Raw genomic sequence first — 17312 nt, forward strand, 5'->3', positions numbered from 1 at the left:
TATGAACATGCACTCATCTGTACACCCTTCAGCTGTTGTACGTAAACCTAGTCCAGGGACAGTATCGCCTTGCAGCGACATCATGCACAGGGGCTGCACCACTAGCATGATAGATTACTATTATAATATTACACCTCATTATTAGGATAAAAATAATCTGCCTCACAAGCTCACATTTCTTATTAATGGGAAAACAATACATTCTGCTTCACAATGACAGGAAATGTCCCCGTCAGAGGATCATGGCTGTGATGTAGCTGTGATGTGCGATGAGGGTTGTTGTTGTGAGAGTGATTGGGTGAATGAGCTGATATGTAAAGCGCTTTGAGACTGCTTCAGTGTGGTGATAAAGCGCTATATAAAATCAAGTCCATTTAGCATTTACCATTTGTCTTTGTAAGACAGCTGAAGGAGCTGGGAGTAAGTGTGTCCAGCTGAATGAAGTTGGCACAGTCTTGCAGCATGAAGGTGCCATTCCTTTACTTCAAAAAAATTCAGGTTTGGACCATCCATCCATTTTCTGACCCCTTTGCTCCTTTTTTGGGGGTCACAGGGTCTGCTATTTCCAGCTCTGATTGGGCGTTAGGCGGGGGTACACACCCTGGACAGGGCGCCAGTCCATCGCAGGGCAACCCACACAACCACTCAGACTCCCAATAACTCTTGGGCAATTTAGAGACTCCAATCAACCTAACAGTCATGTTTTTGGATTATGGGAGGAAGACGGAGTACCCGGAGAAAACCCACAAAAAGCATAAAGGCAGGCATACACAGTGCGATTTTTGGCCCATTTTGAGCAGATTTTCGACTTGTGCGACTATTTTGCGACTATATCGTGCGAGTCTCTGCTAGATCGTGTGTCGTGCATTGTGTAGTATACATGGGGTCACGAGAAGCGATTAACACCTCACAACCAGCTCCCGATCAGCAATCGTAGGTCGTAAAGATTTCAAACATGCTTGAAATTCAGTCGCTCCTCGTGAGGGTATCACACAGTTGAAGCAGTGCCACGGACTGGCTTACCGTAAACACTGCACATGCGCGAACACCGTAGGACCGCTGAAAAATTGACAGACTGTTGCGCCCACGTCTGTCCAGCAGGCTCCTGGTCCATCACGTCACCGTCTTTTCTTTTTAAAGCTCTTTTTGCTGAGATTTGCGAGTGTCTCTCCACTTCCGGGTTTTAATGGCGATGCTTCAGAGTTCTTCTTCTTCTTCTTCTTCTTCTTCTTCTTCTAATTTGTACATTGCATTTCCTGAAACAAGACCATGACGTGTCGTGTATGAACGTACAGTGTGAGCAGTCAGATCGAGTCAGAGTGTCGGACCGTATAGTGTGAGAAAATGTATCGTGAGCTGCAAACATTCGGGCTCTGCATCTGAGTCGCACAGTTTGAGCTGGAGCTGAGCGCAACGATTGAAAAAATCGCACAGTGTATTCCAGCCTTAAGGAAAACATCTAAACGCCACACAGAATGGATCCAGGTTGCATGCGCGTGTTCAAACAACTCAAAGTTAGTATTAATAATTAGGGGTATCCCGATCCGATATTGATATCGGATATCAGTCTGATATCAGTCAGGAAACTAATATCGGATTTTATCGGACTGCATCTAAAATCTCCGATATAAGCGCTCCAATATTTTTTTGTTTTTTTTGTCCCCACCCACAGTTGTTACCACCATATACTGACAGTAAAAATTAACTGAAGTGAACTTGAATTGTTGACTATAGTTCTCTGTTTGAGTAACATTGCTTGATCAATCTTTTTTTATAACATTCCACATTACAAAATAAGAAATAAAAGTAGGTAGATTCGTGCTGAGATCATATCGGATTGATATCGGTATAGGTCAATACTCAAGGCTGCAATATCGGTATTGTATCGGAAGTGAAAAAGTTGTCGCGGGACATCCCTATTAATAATCAATTTTTTTCTTGTGTGTCACAAGCTTTATTATTTGTAGATATCCTAAATCGTGGAAATTAGTTTTATTTAGCAAATAAAACACATGTATAATTGAAAAAAATATTATTTTTTCTCGATTATGTTATATTTGTAATCTTTGAGTGTAATGATCAAAATCATAATTGAATTTACATGCTGTTGAAGGTCCACACTACAGCTATGCATGTTTTATTATTGCTTAATTGTGACCATCGGCAGCCCTCCATAAGGACGGGTAAGCAAAACTTTACTAAAGGGAAAGATGTAAAAAAAGAGAAGGCAGTGTTACACTTTGGTGAGGGGGAAAGGAACAGGGAAGAGGTAATTAGGGTGGGACAACAGAATGAAAGGTGGACAGTAAGAATGTGAGATATATCGTCGTTCACGAGAAGTCGTCAAAACCATTCTCACCGGTAAGAATATGTCATCCCACGATAGAAACGATAAATTCCCATGTCGGAAATTAGTGAGGGTCACGGGCCATTTGTCCCTCAATTTAGCCAAGAATGCCATAAAAACCTTGTTCCACAGGCCAAAACTGCACCTGTTTGTTGTCAACAACTTATTATTCTCTGGAGCGGAAAGTTGTTCACGGCAGCTCCGCAGCAAAGCCTCCTCCACGGTGTGCACCACCACCGCTCCCGTCCCCAGCCCTCACATACAGAGACGGCGGCGATCGTCATGGCTACCAGAAGCTGCCGAGCTGCGATACATCATGGACCGCTACTTGGTTAAAACCAGACAACCATCCAACAAAGTGAACCAGTCCAACTTCCTCCATCAGATCCACCCAAAGTTCCACAAACACAGGGACAGAGATGAACCTATAGCAATGATTATGAACTGGAAACTCAACTAAAGCTAACTATGCTAAGCTAACCCACCGACACACAGACTGGGCTAGAGCTAATGCTAACCACTCCATATAAATAATAGACCAAGTAAAAAGTACACGTCTTACTGTCATAGAGCCACAGATTTGTTTATGGTCAGATTTAACACTGTATGGAAGAATAAAAGATAAACATGTCACATGTTGTGTGAAATAAATGTTAGCATAAATATTAATGTCACTATTCATTCGTCCCAACTTGTGAAACACAATATTTTTTTAATTATATTTCACGTGTTCACAGACAAAGCTGATCCCATTAGACTAATGTAACTATTGAGATTATTACACCTAAATATACTGAATTATTAAATCATCAGCTTGATCTGGTTTAATTACAGGAAACATAGAGATATGTTTATCAATCATAACTTTATGTAACTCATAAGATAAATGAAACAAGATTCAGCAACAATAAAAACACTGATGGAGTTATTTTTGCTTTTCATGTGCATTTTGTTTTTGAAAATAATTTTATTTTAAGTGAGGAAATAAATGAAGTACATACAATAACACTAATAGAGTGGCCCACATGCAGTAAAATATTCCATAAAAAATCAGCTCATGAGCTCCTAGAGTCAGTAGTTATTGCAGCCTTTATTAATGTGTCTAGTGTTGATGTATTCAGATATATTTGGGTTTGTAAGGAAACTGTTTACAATAAGTTGTGATTTAAAAAAAATAAATTACATTTTTTTATTTATCGTGATTTTTATTGTTATCGTGATAATACCAGAAATTATCGGGATATTTTTTTTTTTTTAGTCAATATCACCCATCCCTAGAGTCATGTAGTGTTTCTTCAAGTAAGCAGTTCTATAGAGATGCTTGGAGTACAGATATCTATGACTTTTATCCTCATATAAAGATGTCCAATGGGGTTCCTTTTTTAACAATCTTTACACATTTTTAAATTGGCATTGAAACCAAAAACAACTCTAAAAGAATCATAAACGTGAATTTGTTTGAATTGGAACTGAGTAATAGAGCATTTTGCTGTGCAGTGAAATAGCCTTTATCCTGGTTACGATGCTATGTTAGTGATGCTGTCATTGTCAAGACCTCTGGGCTTCTCCCTCAGCCCACCCAATATCATTCCTTATATAAACGCTACTCAGCTCACCTCTCACAGAGATCTTTGCACAGTCTCATTCCTCACTTTTTCAATAGCAGCAAAGCACTGCCTCAAAGCAACATTAGGGCCTGCGATCAGACTCGGACTGACTACCATATTATTATTTTTTTTTATCAAGTGAGAAGAATCTCCTGTGTCCATCACTCTGCATTATGATGATTATAGTGAACAAGCATCATTACTGTTTAAACCCACATCATGGACAGGATATTTGCAAGCTTGCAGTTTATGCAGTGTTGACAGTTTGGAAGATGGTGGAGAGGGTGCAGAAATATTGTTTAAAAATAATTGTTTAATAGAAAAGCGTGAGTGACAGTGACCTTGTTTACTAACAATACTATTTAAATAATGGCATGCAAATAAGAGAGCGCAAACTTCCGCCCAGTGCTAAACCTTCTCTTTGCCAGATATTTTCAGTTATCTGGATCAATGATCCTGATCATGGTATCATGATCATTACACTTTAAAGGCACACACTCACCAGCTGGAGGTGCTGTAGAACCAGTTCAAAGACCAGAACGTGTGGATTTTGCTTATTAAAGAATAAATATCCATCCATCCATCCATCCATTTTCAGACCCACTTATTCCTATTTATCAAGGTCACGGGGGTCTGCCAGTGCCAATCTGCGGCTCTCTATGGTAGTTAGGAGGGGGGACACCCTGGACAGGGCGCTTGTCCATTACAGGGAAACACACAGACATACAACAACTCACTTTCCATTATGATACCGATATTGATCCGATATCAGCATGAATCATTCTTGCTTTTTTTTCACTCTCTCTTTTCTTTAATAAAAACATAATAAAAACTTATTTTGTAGTGTGGAATGTTAGAAAAGGTTTGATCAAGTGATGTCACTCAAACAAGGAACAATAGTCAGCAACAGTAGGTATGAGAAAAACTGACCCATTTATTATTAACCAATTGGTTACATAATTTTGAACAACTGAATCAAATAAATAAAAAATGAATTGTAAAAAAAAAAAATTCGAAATTTGAATCCAATATTAGTTTTCAGGCTAATATTGGACCGATATCCAATATCGATATCGGATCGGGAAATCCCTGTCTAACAGTCATGTTTTTAGATAGTGGGAGGAAGCCGGAGTACCCATAAAAAACCCATGCAAGCACAGGGAGAACATGCAAACTCGGCACAGAAAAGTGTCCACCCCAGGGCGTGAACCCAGGACCTTCTTGCTATGAACGTGCTCACCACTAAATCACAGTGAGCCCACTTTGCGTAATTTTTTTTTTAAAACATTAAACTTTAAACGTCTACACAGGCTAGATTTAAGATTTGGACGTGTTCTTTTTTACCAATATTTGAAGTCTACATTTTCAGGTAGCAATTGAGAACTATGGGCAAATGCTGCAAACGTCTCCTGTAGTTGAAAAGAAGACACGCTCGCTTGGGACAGATATAGTAGTGATGGAAAGGTATGCATCTTGTATTGTATACTTAGGACCAAAGATGAACAGAGGGGTTGAGAAAACATCTCCCAGACCCCCCACCCAATCACTGACCATTTTAAAAAGGCCAGACAGTCGAGGACAGGATAAAACTAAATGTTCTACCGTTTCTGTCCCTAAACAAAATGGACACCCCTCCCCAGTGCTTGAGGCAAAGCGAGCTCTATATCTGTGTGTAGCTAGTGCTCCATGTTTTTCAACAGGAGATTTATACAGTACCCGCCAGCTGCCATTAGGGGAATAATCTGAACCCAAAGTGTCTGTCCATTTAGACTCTCGCACTCCTTTAAGAGAGCTGATGTTGATCACCTTTTTACAGCTGGAGTAAAGCTGTTTCCCTGTTCAGGAGCTGAAGGTTTCCAAGGATGGTGTATTGAATTTCAGCAGCAGAAAGAAAGAAAGAAAGAAAGAAAGAAAGAAAGAAAGAAAGAAAGAAAGAAAGAAAGAAAGAAACTATAGGGCTGTAGACATAAAGGCTGTCATCTATCAACCCGACATGTTTACGACAATTTCCACAGAATCTTCAGCATTGATCAATTTTGACGTGATCAGATCTCACGTCAAGTCTAAGCTCGTGAACGCACAGCAAAATCTGACTATAATTTTGATAATTATCATACAAACCTCAGCTGTCATCTAAGAATCTTTTCACACACATATTCAGAACAGAACAAAACCGATTATTAAAACGAATAAAACAAGATGCATTTTGTTTTCAGAAGCCCACATATTACTGATACCACTTTTTTGGTGATCAGATTATCCACTCACTGAATAGCTGATAACCCCACTGGCAAACCCAGCCACTGAGCAGGAGTGTAGATTCAATAGTTTGCGCACACGTACAAGGATCAGAGTGGAGTGCTGCTTCGGCTCTGTCGTGGACTCGTAGGGTGGACGCTGATTTAAACAAAGATGTATACCGCCTGTTCAGTTTCGCATTGCGCTGGTAAATGGAATTACCACTGGGGGCTGTACGGAGGAGACCGAACCTCATTCATTGCTTTTAAAATGTAAACATTAAACCATTGCGAATGTGCTGGAGTATTTAGTCGTGTGATGAAGTATATATCCTCAGTGAAATTGGCTAAATCTAAACTAAATACAGACAACATGACGTAATTTAAACATTTATTTTTTGTTAATTTCATTTATTGGGTCATTTATTGCCTCAAGCGTGTGGACAACTGAGGCCGATAAACTGCATATTTCTGTTTGTCTCTCCAGGGGCCTCATGTACAAAGACTTGTGTGAAAAATAACCGTGCGTTTCAATCCAGAGACAGGCGTAGGCTCGTAAAAATCAGATGTTTGATTCTGTGCATAGGACTCGATTCACGCACCTATACTCTGAACATCTGAATCAGAGTGAATGTGTCCTTGCCCACATTTACATATGTAAATCATATTGAAATGAGATCGGCACCGGGATTCCCGCGTGATCAGACAAAGCTGCGCTCTTACCACCAGTAACACAGAAAAGAAGTGAAGTCCTTTTCCCAATACGTCAATCGCCAACCCTCCCGCCTCCCGCCATTGCCCGATATGCCAAACTCCCGCCCCCCCACACACGTCACGCACCAGATGGTGAACAGTCTGTTGGAGTGTGTGTGTGTGAGAGGCTGCTAAAGATTCAGAACCCAGAGTAGAGAGCTCTGACAGGTAGTGAACAACATGTGTCTGACTCACATTAAACAAACTGTAGCTCACAAAAAATGTGTAAATGATTCATGTCAACAGAGTCTCACAGGTTCATGTGTGAATGTATGGTATTACTTTGGTAGTGTGTCTAATAAAACCTTAGAATTTAAAGCATCAACTATGTAGACATGTATGTACGTCAAGGGTTGGGTATGGGGATCGGGTTTTATCCGATTCCAGTGCCTACTCAGTATTTTCTAAATGGTTCCGGTGCTTAAACTACTACTTTTAAAAAAAATAAACCGCATAGAGTCAAAATACAATATCCTTTTATTTTGAGGGCCAAATTGAAGAGAATAATACCTTAAATAATATATATACAAGTAACATATGAAAATAATAAACATTTAATAAATATCCAATAAAACAATATTACATTAAACTATATAATACAGGAGATTAATATTGTTATGATTTTATTTGTCAATAATCATTAATAGCCTTTGTAAAAAAGGAAAAAGTAACACTTAATTTTAATATTTTTTTTAAAGCTATAGGAGCCATTGCAAAAGAGTCAAAGAGCCACATGTGGCTCCTGAGCCACATGTAAACCCCTGAGCTGCATTCCTGTGTAAATGCAAATCTGTGCCTTCTAAAACTGGTGTTAAAGCTTAAGTTCAACATTCTGTCTACAAACACAACTTGTTATGAGCTTAACATTAAACAGAAAGTCAGCGGTCACTGAGTTGATATATAGACATAGTTCATATGTTGTTGTTTACTTAGAGGAAAGGCTGTTGTCATCATCTGTGATGATGTCCGCCACACTGATGGGACTCACCTCCATTTCTCCGTGGAGGTCGACTCTGGCTGCTGTTGTTGACGTGCTTAGCTCCAGGTGCACAATGCATAGTTGAGCTTTTAAGTAAACTCCATGTGGTCTTTTATCCTCTCGCTATCAGTGATGAGCCAGGGGGGTGGCGGGGCACCAAAATGAGCCAACGAAATATTTGTTCTTCTTCGGTCTGGTTACTACCGTTTATGTCGAACCGGTGCCATATTGGTACCGTATTTCGGTATCCAACCCTACATACGCCACCTCAGGACTTGACATTTCCACGCTCACTCCAGTTTCTGAACGTCAGGATTTTGCACGTTTTTGAGGTGTACGTACCTTTTGTACATGAGTCTCCAGGACCTTTGCCGTGATGATGTTTGGTCGCAGTGTGCTGAAGGGGCAGACGGCATGCACTCACACTTGCACTTGGTCGCGTGGCTCAGCCACTTTTTTTATACCTAAATGAAAAGAATTGTTCTAATCAATTAGCAGGCATTAGGGCTGAGCGGTATATGTCGGTATTTTTCTAAATTCTAACAGTCTCACTGTATTTTTTTTCCATACATAATCAAGTGTTCACAGCATTTTGTACTGGTTGAGAATCAGAAAGGTTTATTTTGCCGAGTACAGTTTTTAAAAAAAATAGCACATGGAATTGCACTTGTTAGTCAGTACGCGGAACAAAAAACGAAAATACAGGCCAGCAGCAATAATAATAATAATAATAATAACAAAAATATATAACGGTATTGCGTATGACCCGGGTATACCGCCCAGCCCTAGCAGGCATACGTTGTTAGGATGTTATTCTCTTCTACAGAGTGTTTTTATGAGATCCTTTAAATCCAATTTTAACAGTGCCAAATAGCACATCTTTTTTCTTTTTGCTCCTCCTCAGATGTGAGAAAAAGTGTCTGTTTGACCTCAGTGGACAAGGCCTCCAGACCGGACACTTGCATGTCCTCCCCGTGCTTGCATGGGTTTTCTCCCAGGTTCTCAGATGAAAAACATGACTGTTAGGTTGAATGGAGTCTCTATATTGCCCGTAGCAGTGAAAGGGAGTGTGAGTGGTTGTCCGTCTGTATGTGTGTTGCCCTGCGATGGACTGGAGCATTGTGCATGCTGTACACCCACAAAGCAATCAATGACAGCTGGCGATAGGCTAGACCCCCACGACCCCTAAAAGGAGAAAGTGGGTCAGAAAATGGAAATGAGTCTCAATACAAGACCATGCACCAATAGCAACACAGTGTAGAAGCTAGGGATGGGCAAAAAATTTCCACCATAGTTTTTTAGGACTTTTTCGCGTTCCGTCCTTGTGTTTTACCGTAGTGTGATGTGAGCCAGCCCCCTCTGTGTTTACATTTGTTTACCCTATGAGTAGGTTATATGTGTGCCACAGGCATGTTTACTTTTTCATTCACACTATGCTGAGATGCTAGGGAAGAGTTTATTATTTTTTTTAGATGTAATGTTATAAAATATGTAGTTATCTGATTTCTTAATCAGAAAATTTAAACTACTGTGATGTTGCTGTTGCACTTTTTCTTAAACCTGGGTTAAAACTTGAACTTGTTGAATGACAGAGCCTCATTTACTTTTTATTTTGGGATTGTTCTATGCATTTTAACTCTTGAGGACAATCACAGCAATAAAGTTGCACTTTTATATCTCAATATAATTGAAAATCGAATCAAAATTCAAAAATCGCCCATCCCTAGTAGAAGCACTACTGAATAGTGAGGGTTCGAATACTGGGGGTGAAATACTGTACACAAGAAAACAAACACAGATAACGTGCATGTTAACATCAAACAAGTCAGTAACACATACAAAACATGAACTGAAGCAAAGCCAAACCCTGGCTGAATAAGAGCCCCCAACCCACTGCACTAGAGGCAACACTTTGTCTGAATACTTTTCTCCATATACGTAGAACGGGGTCACCAACACACGCACGGACCATGTGAGCTCTAGTCACTAATGAGCTCCGTCTACAAATTACTTTCCAGGATTCAAACTCACAAATATAAATACATATGACAGATGTAGTTAGCACTTAATAGAGTTAAATACTGATAAAGTTTAAGTATTAAATAACCATCTTTAAATGTTTATTTTAAAACACTGTGACCAATGTTTTTAAGTGCTGCAGATTTGGTGTATGGCCAGTGTGGTATGTTATATACCACACTATAAATATATAAAATATATTTTAAAAAAGTAAGGTGGATTTTAATAAAATATGACATAATTGTTACCTTTAACACGTTACGTGTTATACGATCAGTTAAAAGTTGTTAGAAACTAGTAAAATATGATCATTTTTTATGAAATGTAATGAAAATGAAACATTTGTATAAATTAGGAGAAATAAAGTGTTGCATGTTGAAACTTAAACATTTCAGACCTTTTTTTAGTTACTACTAGCCTTCCTTCTTATCTTACCCTCTAATTAAAGTGAGCATGAACATTTAGTATTTAAGAAGTTTCACAAAGGTTGGTGACTCCTGATATAGAATATAGTTAATTTCACCATTCACTCAAAACAACAGATATCAGTGTAGTTTAGAAATGTATCACCCAGAACTAGTTGTGCTCACTCCCCCAAAATAGTTAAATCACTCATAAATGTGATGTGATTTCATCAATCATTCAGTTTTAGCCCTGAGAATGGAATTGGTTTTGACTCTTGTAAATCTTGCATAATGTTTGGGATTTTCTATAAGCCAGCCCAGCTGATAACCCTATACACAAAATACTTCCTTCAGGTTTTTTCCCCTATTAAATAGATTTCTACATTTCATTTTATCTATCCAGTGTTAATTTTGAAGATAAATATCATTGTTTACACTGACTAGATATTTTCACCTCGACTAAAACTAAAGTAGGAAAAAGGCAGGAAAGCAAAAAAAGAATGAATATTAAAATGCAACATGTCCTTTATTACATTCTTTGTCATGAATGGGTAATATTTAGTCAGGAGGTAGGTTAGGAATGTGATGATAAATGAGCCAATCAGAAGTCATCTCTGTGAGGGAAGATACAATACACCACTACCAGTATAATAATATATTTGGGGATAATTTTCGTCAACAAACTAATTTCCATCAAAAACTAAAATAATAGGGGAACACCTTTAGAACAGAACATTTGCTCCATTTGCAGATTCTGGAAAAGACAAAATAATGCTTGAGCTGAGGATTTTTGCCCGAAACCGACGGGTTGGGTTTGGTCTTAATTTCTATCATTTTACACAGGCTCATGCATGGTAAATGAGGGAGATGTGTTTCGATTAGTGCGAGAAAGATGCACAAATGGATGCTGAGGAGGTGAATTGAAGGCTGGCCTCTGGTTTATAAATCAATGATGTTAAAAAACAAATAAACAACTCATTCCTGACTTGTTCTTGAGCTGTGTGCATGCACAGATATCAATATTGTTGGGCTGTAACAGGCTTCTGCTTAAAAAAAATTGGTTCAAGCAGTATTTTGTCTCTACTGCACGTATTGTACAGTAGGATAGCATATCTAAATAGAAATAATGACTCATTGTTATCTTGAAAGTAGGGCTGGGCAATATATCTGAGTTTTCTATTTTGGAGATATAGAAAATGACATTATCGTCTAGGCTATATCGATACATGTATATTTTATTTTATATTAAAATACTTGTTTTAGGAGTCACTGCTTTTGCTACTTCTCAGAACAGCATTAAAAGCACAGTTAGATGGATTTCTGAGTGCGTCCTCCTAACCAAAACCTTCCCCTAAACGAGCCACACTACAGAACTCACTCACACGTGCTATCCCTTAGAGGAAAAACAGACTAAAGTGGCACATATTGAGCAGCTGTTTGTTAATAAATGAGCCTGTGTGGCATTTTGCATTAGCAAATTGTCTTTCTGTTCAGACTTTGATGAGTTAAAAACATTGATATTAATATAATATATCATCATTTTGAGAAAAAATATCAAGATTTTGGTCCATATGGCCCAGCCCTACTTGAAAGTAAGTAAATATACACATTTCTAGTTCTAGTGTATGATATATTTATGTGCATATTAACAATATCATTAGGAAATATAGAGCTACAGTAGTTTCAAATCTGAACCAATTCAGGACTATTTTTTTTTTTACATAGTATAAGCCTTTGTCTTAGTTGGGATGTTTTGGTAAAGATAGCAACCTATAACAGGCCTTTAAATAAACAATATGAAAAACTTTTAAAACTGTGGTTAAGGTAAGACATCTAAATTCATGATGGCATCCATGAGGCATCCATAAAGATACTAAAGAGGTCATACTGGACGTCTGGCCATTGGCCAATTCATGAAAGTCATTCAATCGTAAGACAAGGCAAGCAATGACTTGTGAACTCAGATATAAATACTAGCACAATGTGACACTGTTCCACAGCAGCTGCTGGAGGTGGCATCCTACTCATACACAAAATAACCGCACAACAACTGACTAAGATCCAAAAGCAGCACCTGACACGGTAGATAACTTTTAACAACTGTGATTCATTAACTTTGCACTAAAACAGAGCCACGCCCTTTTGAGTTTGCCAGCCCACAGAACACAATGAATAAGGAAATGAAGAAGCATATTGAGGGTAAAAGACAATTAATAAAGAGACAAAAAACTGCAAACAAAAACAGCTATCACACGTTTCAGACGGCTGCACTCTGACCCTTCAATCTGTGTTTTCCCACAGCATTTTTTGCTGATTAGAATAAAAATATGGGTAACTGATGGAAAATTCCAGTCTCAGCTAGGGCTGCAAGATTATGGAAAAAATGATTATTTTAGTCATAATTGAAATCACGATTCAAACGATTATTTGTTAACCAAAAAGTTTTTTGTTTTTTTTTGTACAAAAAAAACATAAAATATATTCTTTAAACAGAAATAAAATTCTTCAAACACTAAAATCAAGTGTGTTCACTTTTGCACAAAACAAAACACTTCTTGCACGTGATGTGTGTTTGCTCTAGGTCTTCATCATCAAACCCAAATTGTTCACATATCAGCTAATTTGAATTGCCCTGCTTATAGGGATGCACCAAAATGAAAATTTGTGGCCGAAGCCAAATAAAATATAAATGCATTTTTGAAATATTCCATTAGTCTTTGCTTTTAAAAAAAACACAACAAAGTTTTTCATTTATATTAGCCCTTCAAATGAAACAAAACATGCATTCCAAAAAAAACCTAAGTGCATTAAAGGGGAGGTATGATGAAAAAATCACTTTATAATGGTTTTGCTACAGTGATATACATCCCTTTAGCCTCATTCAGAGGGACAAAGTTGAAAAAGTTCTGTTTCCTCCCTCCCTTGTTATTCCACATTTTGGAATTCGGAGAGCGATAAGGAGACAGTCTGGCTGTGTTTGTGTGTGGAAAGGAGGAGCTGCTGCTGCTCGCACACACACTTTTCTGACTCAAAATCACTGCACGTTGTTTGATTGCATCATTGCGTCACACGTTACTATTCGGCCTTGCTTTTAACTCACTAAACCAAAGGCCGAATGTGGCTTTTATTGCAATATTCGGCCGAATACATTCGGTGGCTGAATATTTGATGCATCCTACTTGCTGGTTTACCAAGTGTTTTTGCTCTGTTTCTCCTGCCATGTTTCAAGACCACTAGCAACATCTTTCCTAGTGTTGGCCTGAAGGCTGGCTTTGGCTTTGAGAGGGGAGGGGGAGCTTGCATGTGCATGGATTAAACAACTCAAAGTTAGTATTAATAACATGTGTGTGCCAAGCTTTATTATTTTTAGATGTCTGAAATAGTGGTTTTGCTTTATTTAGAAAATAAAACAAATGTAAAAAAAATAAATAATAATAACGAAAATAAAAATAAATTATTCATCGTTTTTTTCTCGATTATGCTATTTTTGTAATTGTTGGGTATAATATTGGAAATCGTAATCAAAAATTGATTAATTGAGCTGCCTTAGCCTCATCATGATCTTCACACAATTCCAGTTATGTAAAACTCAAACTCTTGCCTTTCATGCACAACTTTGACAGCAGGCCTCCCTGCATGCTGACTGAGTCTTTATTCTGAAAAGCAGATGGCATTTTACACAGAAAGGGAGAGCTAACAACCTTCTAACAGTCTTTGAAAGCATAGTTATAAGTGATTACAATTATAGACATGATCACTGTGGTAACTTAAGTTATTAAAATGAGTGAAGGACTCCACTGAAGTTATCACAAGGTTTCATGGAGCATTAGCAGGGGTTTAATTACAGTTTTATCGCAGTGGAAACATTGAATTGCTAGAAGCATCTGTCTGAACCTGACAGCTTACAATTGTCTTGTCTTTTTTTATCTGATGGACCAGCTAGCTGCTGTGTGGAAAGAGGCCAATGTAGACATCATCGTTGATAAGGACTGTGTGAGATTGGAATGGCTTGTAATCACCCACAGGGGAAAGTAGTAAATCCTTATAAATCATGTCTGTGTCTATCAAGATGAACCTTTTATGTATTATTAAAAACCAAACCTCCACCACCATAGAGGTCACTATTTATTTATTTATGTATTTATTGATTGATTTAGGTATACGCTATACCTCAGTGGTTCTCAAACTTTTTTTGGCTCAAGCCCCCCTTTCTCTTTTTTCTGATTCCAAGTACCCCTTTGTCAGACTATACCATTTGGCCCAGAATACTATTTAAAAAAATATATATATATATACGTATATATATATATATATATATATATATATATATATATATATATATATATAGACCATTAAGAGTCGGGATGTCACAATACAACCTTTTCACTTCCGATACGATAAAGATATTGCAGCCTTAAGTATTGGCCGATACCGATATGGATACGATATCAGCACGAATCATACATACTTACTTGTAGTGTGGAATGTTAGAAAAGGTTTGATCAAGTGATGTCACTCAAACAGAGAACAATAGTCAGCAACAGTAAGTATGAGAAAAGCTGACCCATTTATTAATAATCAATTTGTTACATAAATGTTAACCTTCAACATAATGTCAGATCAGGACACCCCTAATAAAGATGCAATATATGAATGATAACACATATTATGAAGAATCTAACTTTGTAAATAAGTGGAATGTATCAGTTTCGAGCAAATTATGACAATTTAACCTTAGGCTTACTGTTGTTGTTGCAAAAATAACAATACAGTATACCAGAAATCATTTAGGACTGTGCTTCAAAAAAAAACAAAAAAAAAACGTTTTTTTAACTATTTGAAACTGTCACAAATTGTTACAAATATATTAATTTGAACAATTTTTTAACTGTGCTACACATTTCAACATGACACAAAACAGCTTTTCATTTATTTAAAGCTAGTTCAGCTAGTTTGTCACAGACACTGTCATTTTTATCCTCAGTGAATATTCATTCAGCATAGGCCACTCCTTCAAACAAACTAACAAAGCAGCAGCTTCAACGTTTCCACCTCAATGAGTTCATTTGTTCATTCATTATGATTTTTAACCAAAAATACACATTTTGAAATCCCCATATTTTTCATGCTTCTGTTTGGTAATTTTCCTCTTTCTCGCTCTCATGTACCCCCTGACCCCTGTACGTTACACGGTGTAAGCCTATGGGTACTCGTACCCCCATTTGAGAAACCCTGCTTTAATGTATTTATTTTTATTTGATTTATTTATTTGTACTATTTTGAAACACAAGCCGTTTGTGGTGCGCTCATGTTGTAAATAAATCCTGGCACTGATGTGTTTGACCACAGAGGGATCACTGATGCTTCTGTGGGTTAAAAAAAGCCTTGTTCACCATCTCACACTCAGTCACACACGCACTGACCGTGCGTACAGACACCGACACATCAGGGCGCAGTTAAATAACACCGACAGACACACTATTAGAATTCGAATTTGGTTCAAAAATATATGAATGTGCGTCCGAGTTGTAATCGTGGTGTGACTTTTGAGTGCAGTCTGTCTTTCTGATTCCCTGTCTGTAGATGCCAAGCTTAGTTTAAAGGCACTACGGATGAAACACGCAAGAAAAAACAACTAAGAAATGCAGGTCATTCTATACAAATACAAATATTGTACTGTTTCCGTGCACATTACAATAAAAATAAAATCATGTACCTGTGTCAGCCAGTCGTTGCAAGCATGTCAGTGCATCCTTGGGGGGGGAAAAGAGTCCGTAACGCAGGAGTTTTCCCTCGGATCTGAGACCTTGTTTACTTCCACACAGCAATATTTAGCTGTTCATGTGGAGCAGCACCTGCTGATCGGCGCGCGCACACACACGAACAACTGGTTGGGCTCTTGTCGTGGATTCCCATTAACCGCTATGGGTTGGACGCGCCGTTGCGCAATGGCACACACCAGGGAGCAGAAGCGTGTTTGGAGTCTCCAAACCTTCCCAAGATGAAACCCAGAAAGTTGACATGATGATGCCTCCTGCAGATACAGGTTAGAGTGAGGCTAGAATAATGGGTATACAACACAGATGTCTTATCGAAACACATTGACATCTTTCAATTAAACGCGCTGACGGAATCTATACTGACACACGACACATGTATAACTTTATGTTATCTATTTTGGTGCTTTAGAGAACTCAAGTGACAGTAATCGCGTCAGTGCACGTTTAACGCTTGGCAGCAGCACTTGAAGCCATTCTCCTCACTGATCAGCTTCATACAAAGCAATGTAGGTTAAAACAAACTAAGCCAACTGGGATCCTTGGCAGTAAGTCAGAAGGAGAACCTTTGGCTAAGGTGTTGGTGTCTGATGGATGGAGTGTGACAATAACGGCCACCCTCACCCTGGAGCTTCATCTCCATCCCCAGTGCGTGGGCGAAACCAGGAACACTTCCATCAAAACACCCTGAGGGCTTTGAGTGATGGTCAATCAGGCAGGAGATGATTGGATCTGCGTTCACATGTGTGCCCGAAGCTCAGTCAGTGTGTGGTAGGGCAGGAGTGCACCACTGTTGATGTAAATAGGTCCACCATCTACAGGGAGGGGCAAGCCACTTGTTGGCAAACAGCCATTCAACCGAATGCATTAGCAGAAAAAACATCTGTAGATGCAGAGGCAGAACTTGACTTTTATACAAGAGGTGGCCAGAGGGTGGGCAAGACATTATGAGGGGTCTTTAAAGAGACATTTTCTCTTCCTCTAACCTGGTACCTAAGGAAATTGACAAATTCAACAATCTAGTAACATTGTTCTAGCCTGGATTTCATCCTAATCTCCTTGTATTATTTAATGTTGAATACATGCGATTAGTCTGGAAGTGCTCACAAGGCGTTTGAGTTCTAGGGGGCTGAGCTGGACGGGACAAACGTGCAGAGTAACCAATCAAACGAAGACAAGAGCACAACAA

The 17312-nt window shown here is 38.5% G+C and overlaps 1 protein-coding gene across 2 annotated transcripts in view; it reads right to left on the reverse strand.

The window, feature by feature from the left end:
• Positions 1 to 16315, reverse strand: part of LOC114476745 (gamma-aminobutyric acid receptor subunit pi) — a 94539-nt gene extending 78224 nt beyond the window's left edge. The window contains exons 1-2 of one of the 2 annotated variants that reach the window (XM_028468614.1): positions 16063 to 16315; positions 8266 to 8387 (exon numbers count right to left, since the gene is read on the reverse strand). In XM_028468614.1, coding sequence (XP_028324415.1) covers positions 8266 to 8339 — 74 coding nt within the window. In that variant the 5' untranslated portion in view covers positions 8340 to 8387; positions 16063 to 16315. The remainder of the gene's footprint in view (positions 1 to 8265; positions 8388 to 16062) is intronic. The other variant, XM_028468616.1, reaches the window with a different exon arrangement.
• Between the last annotated feature and the right edge of the window lie 997 nt (positions 16316 to 17312).

Source organism: Gouania willdenowi, chromosome 15 (assembly GCF_900634775.1).
Source record: "Gouania willdenowi chromosome 15, fGouWil2.1, whole genome shotgun sequence".
NCBI lineage: Eukaryota > Metazoa > Chordata > Actinopteri > Blenniiformes > Gobiesocidae > Gouania > Gouania willdenowi.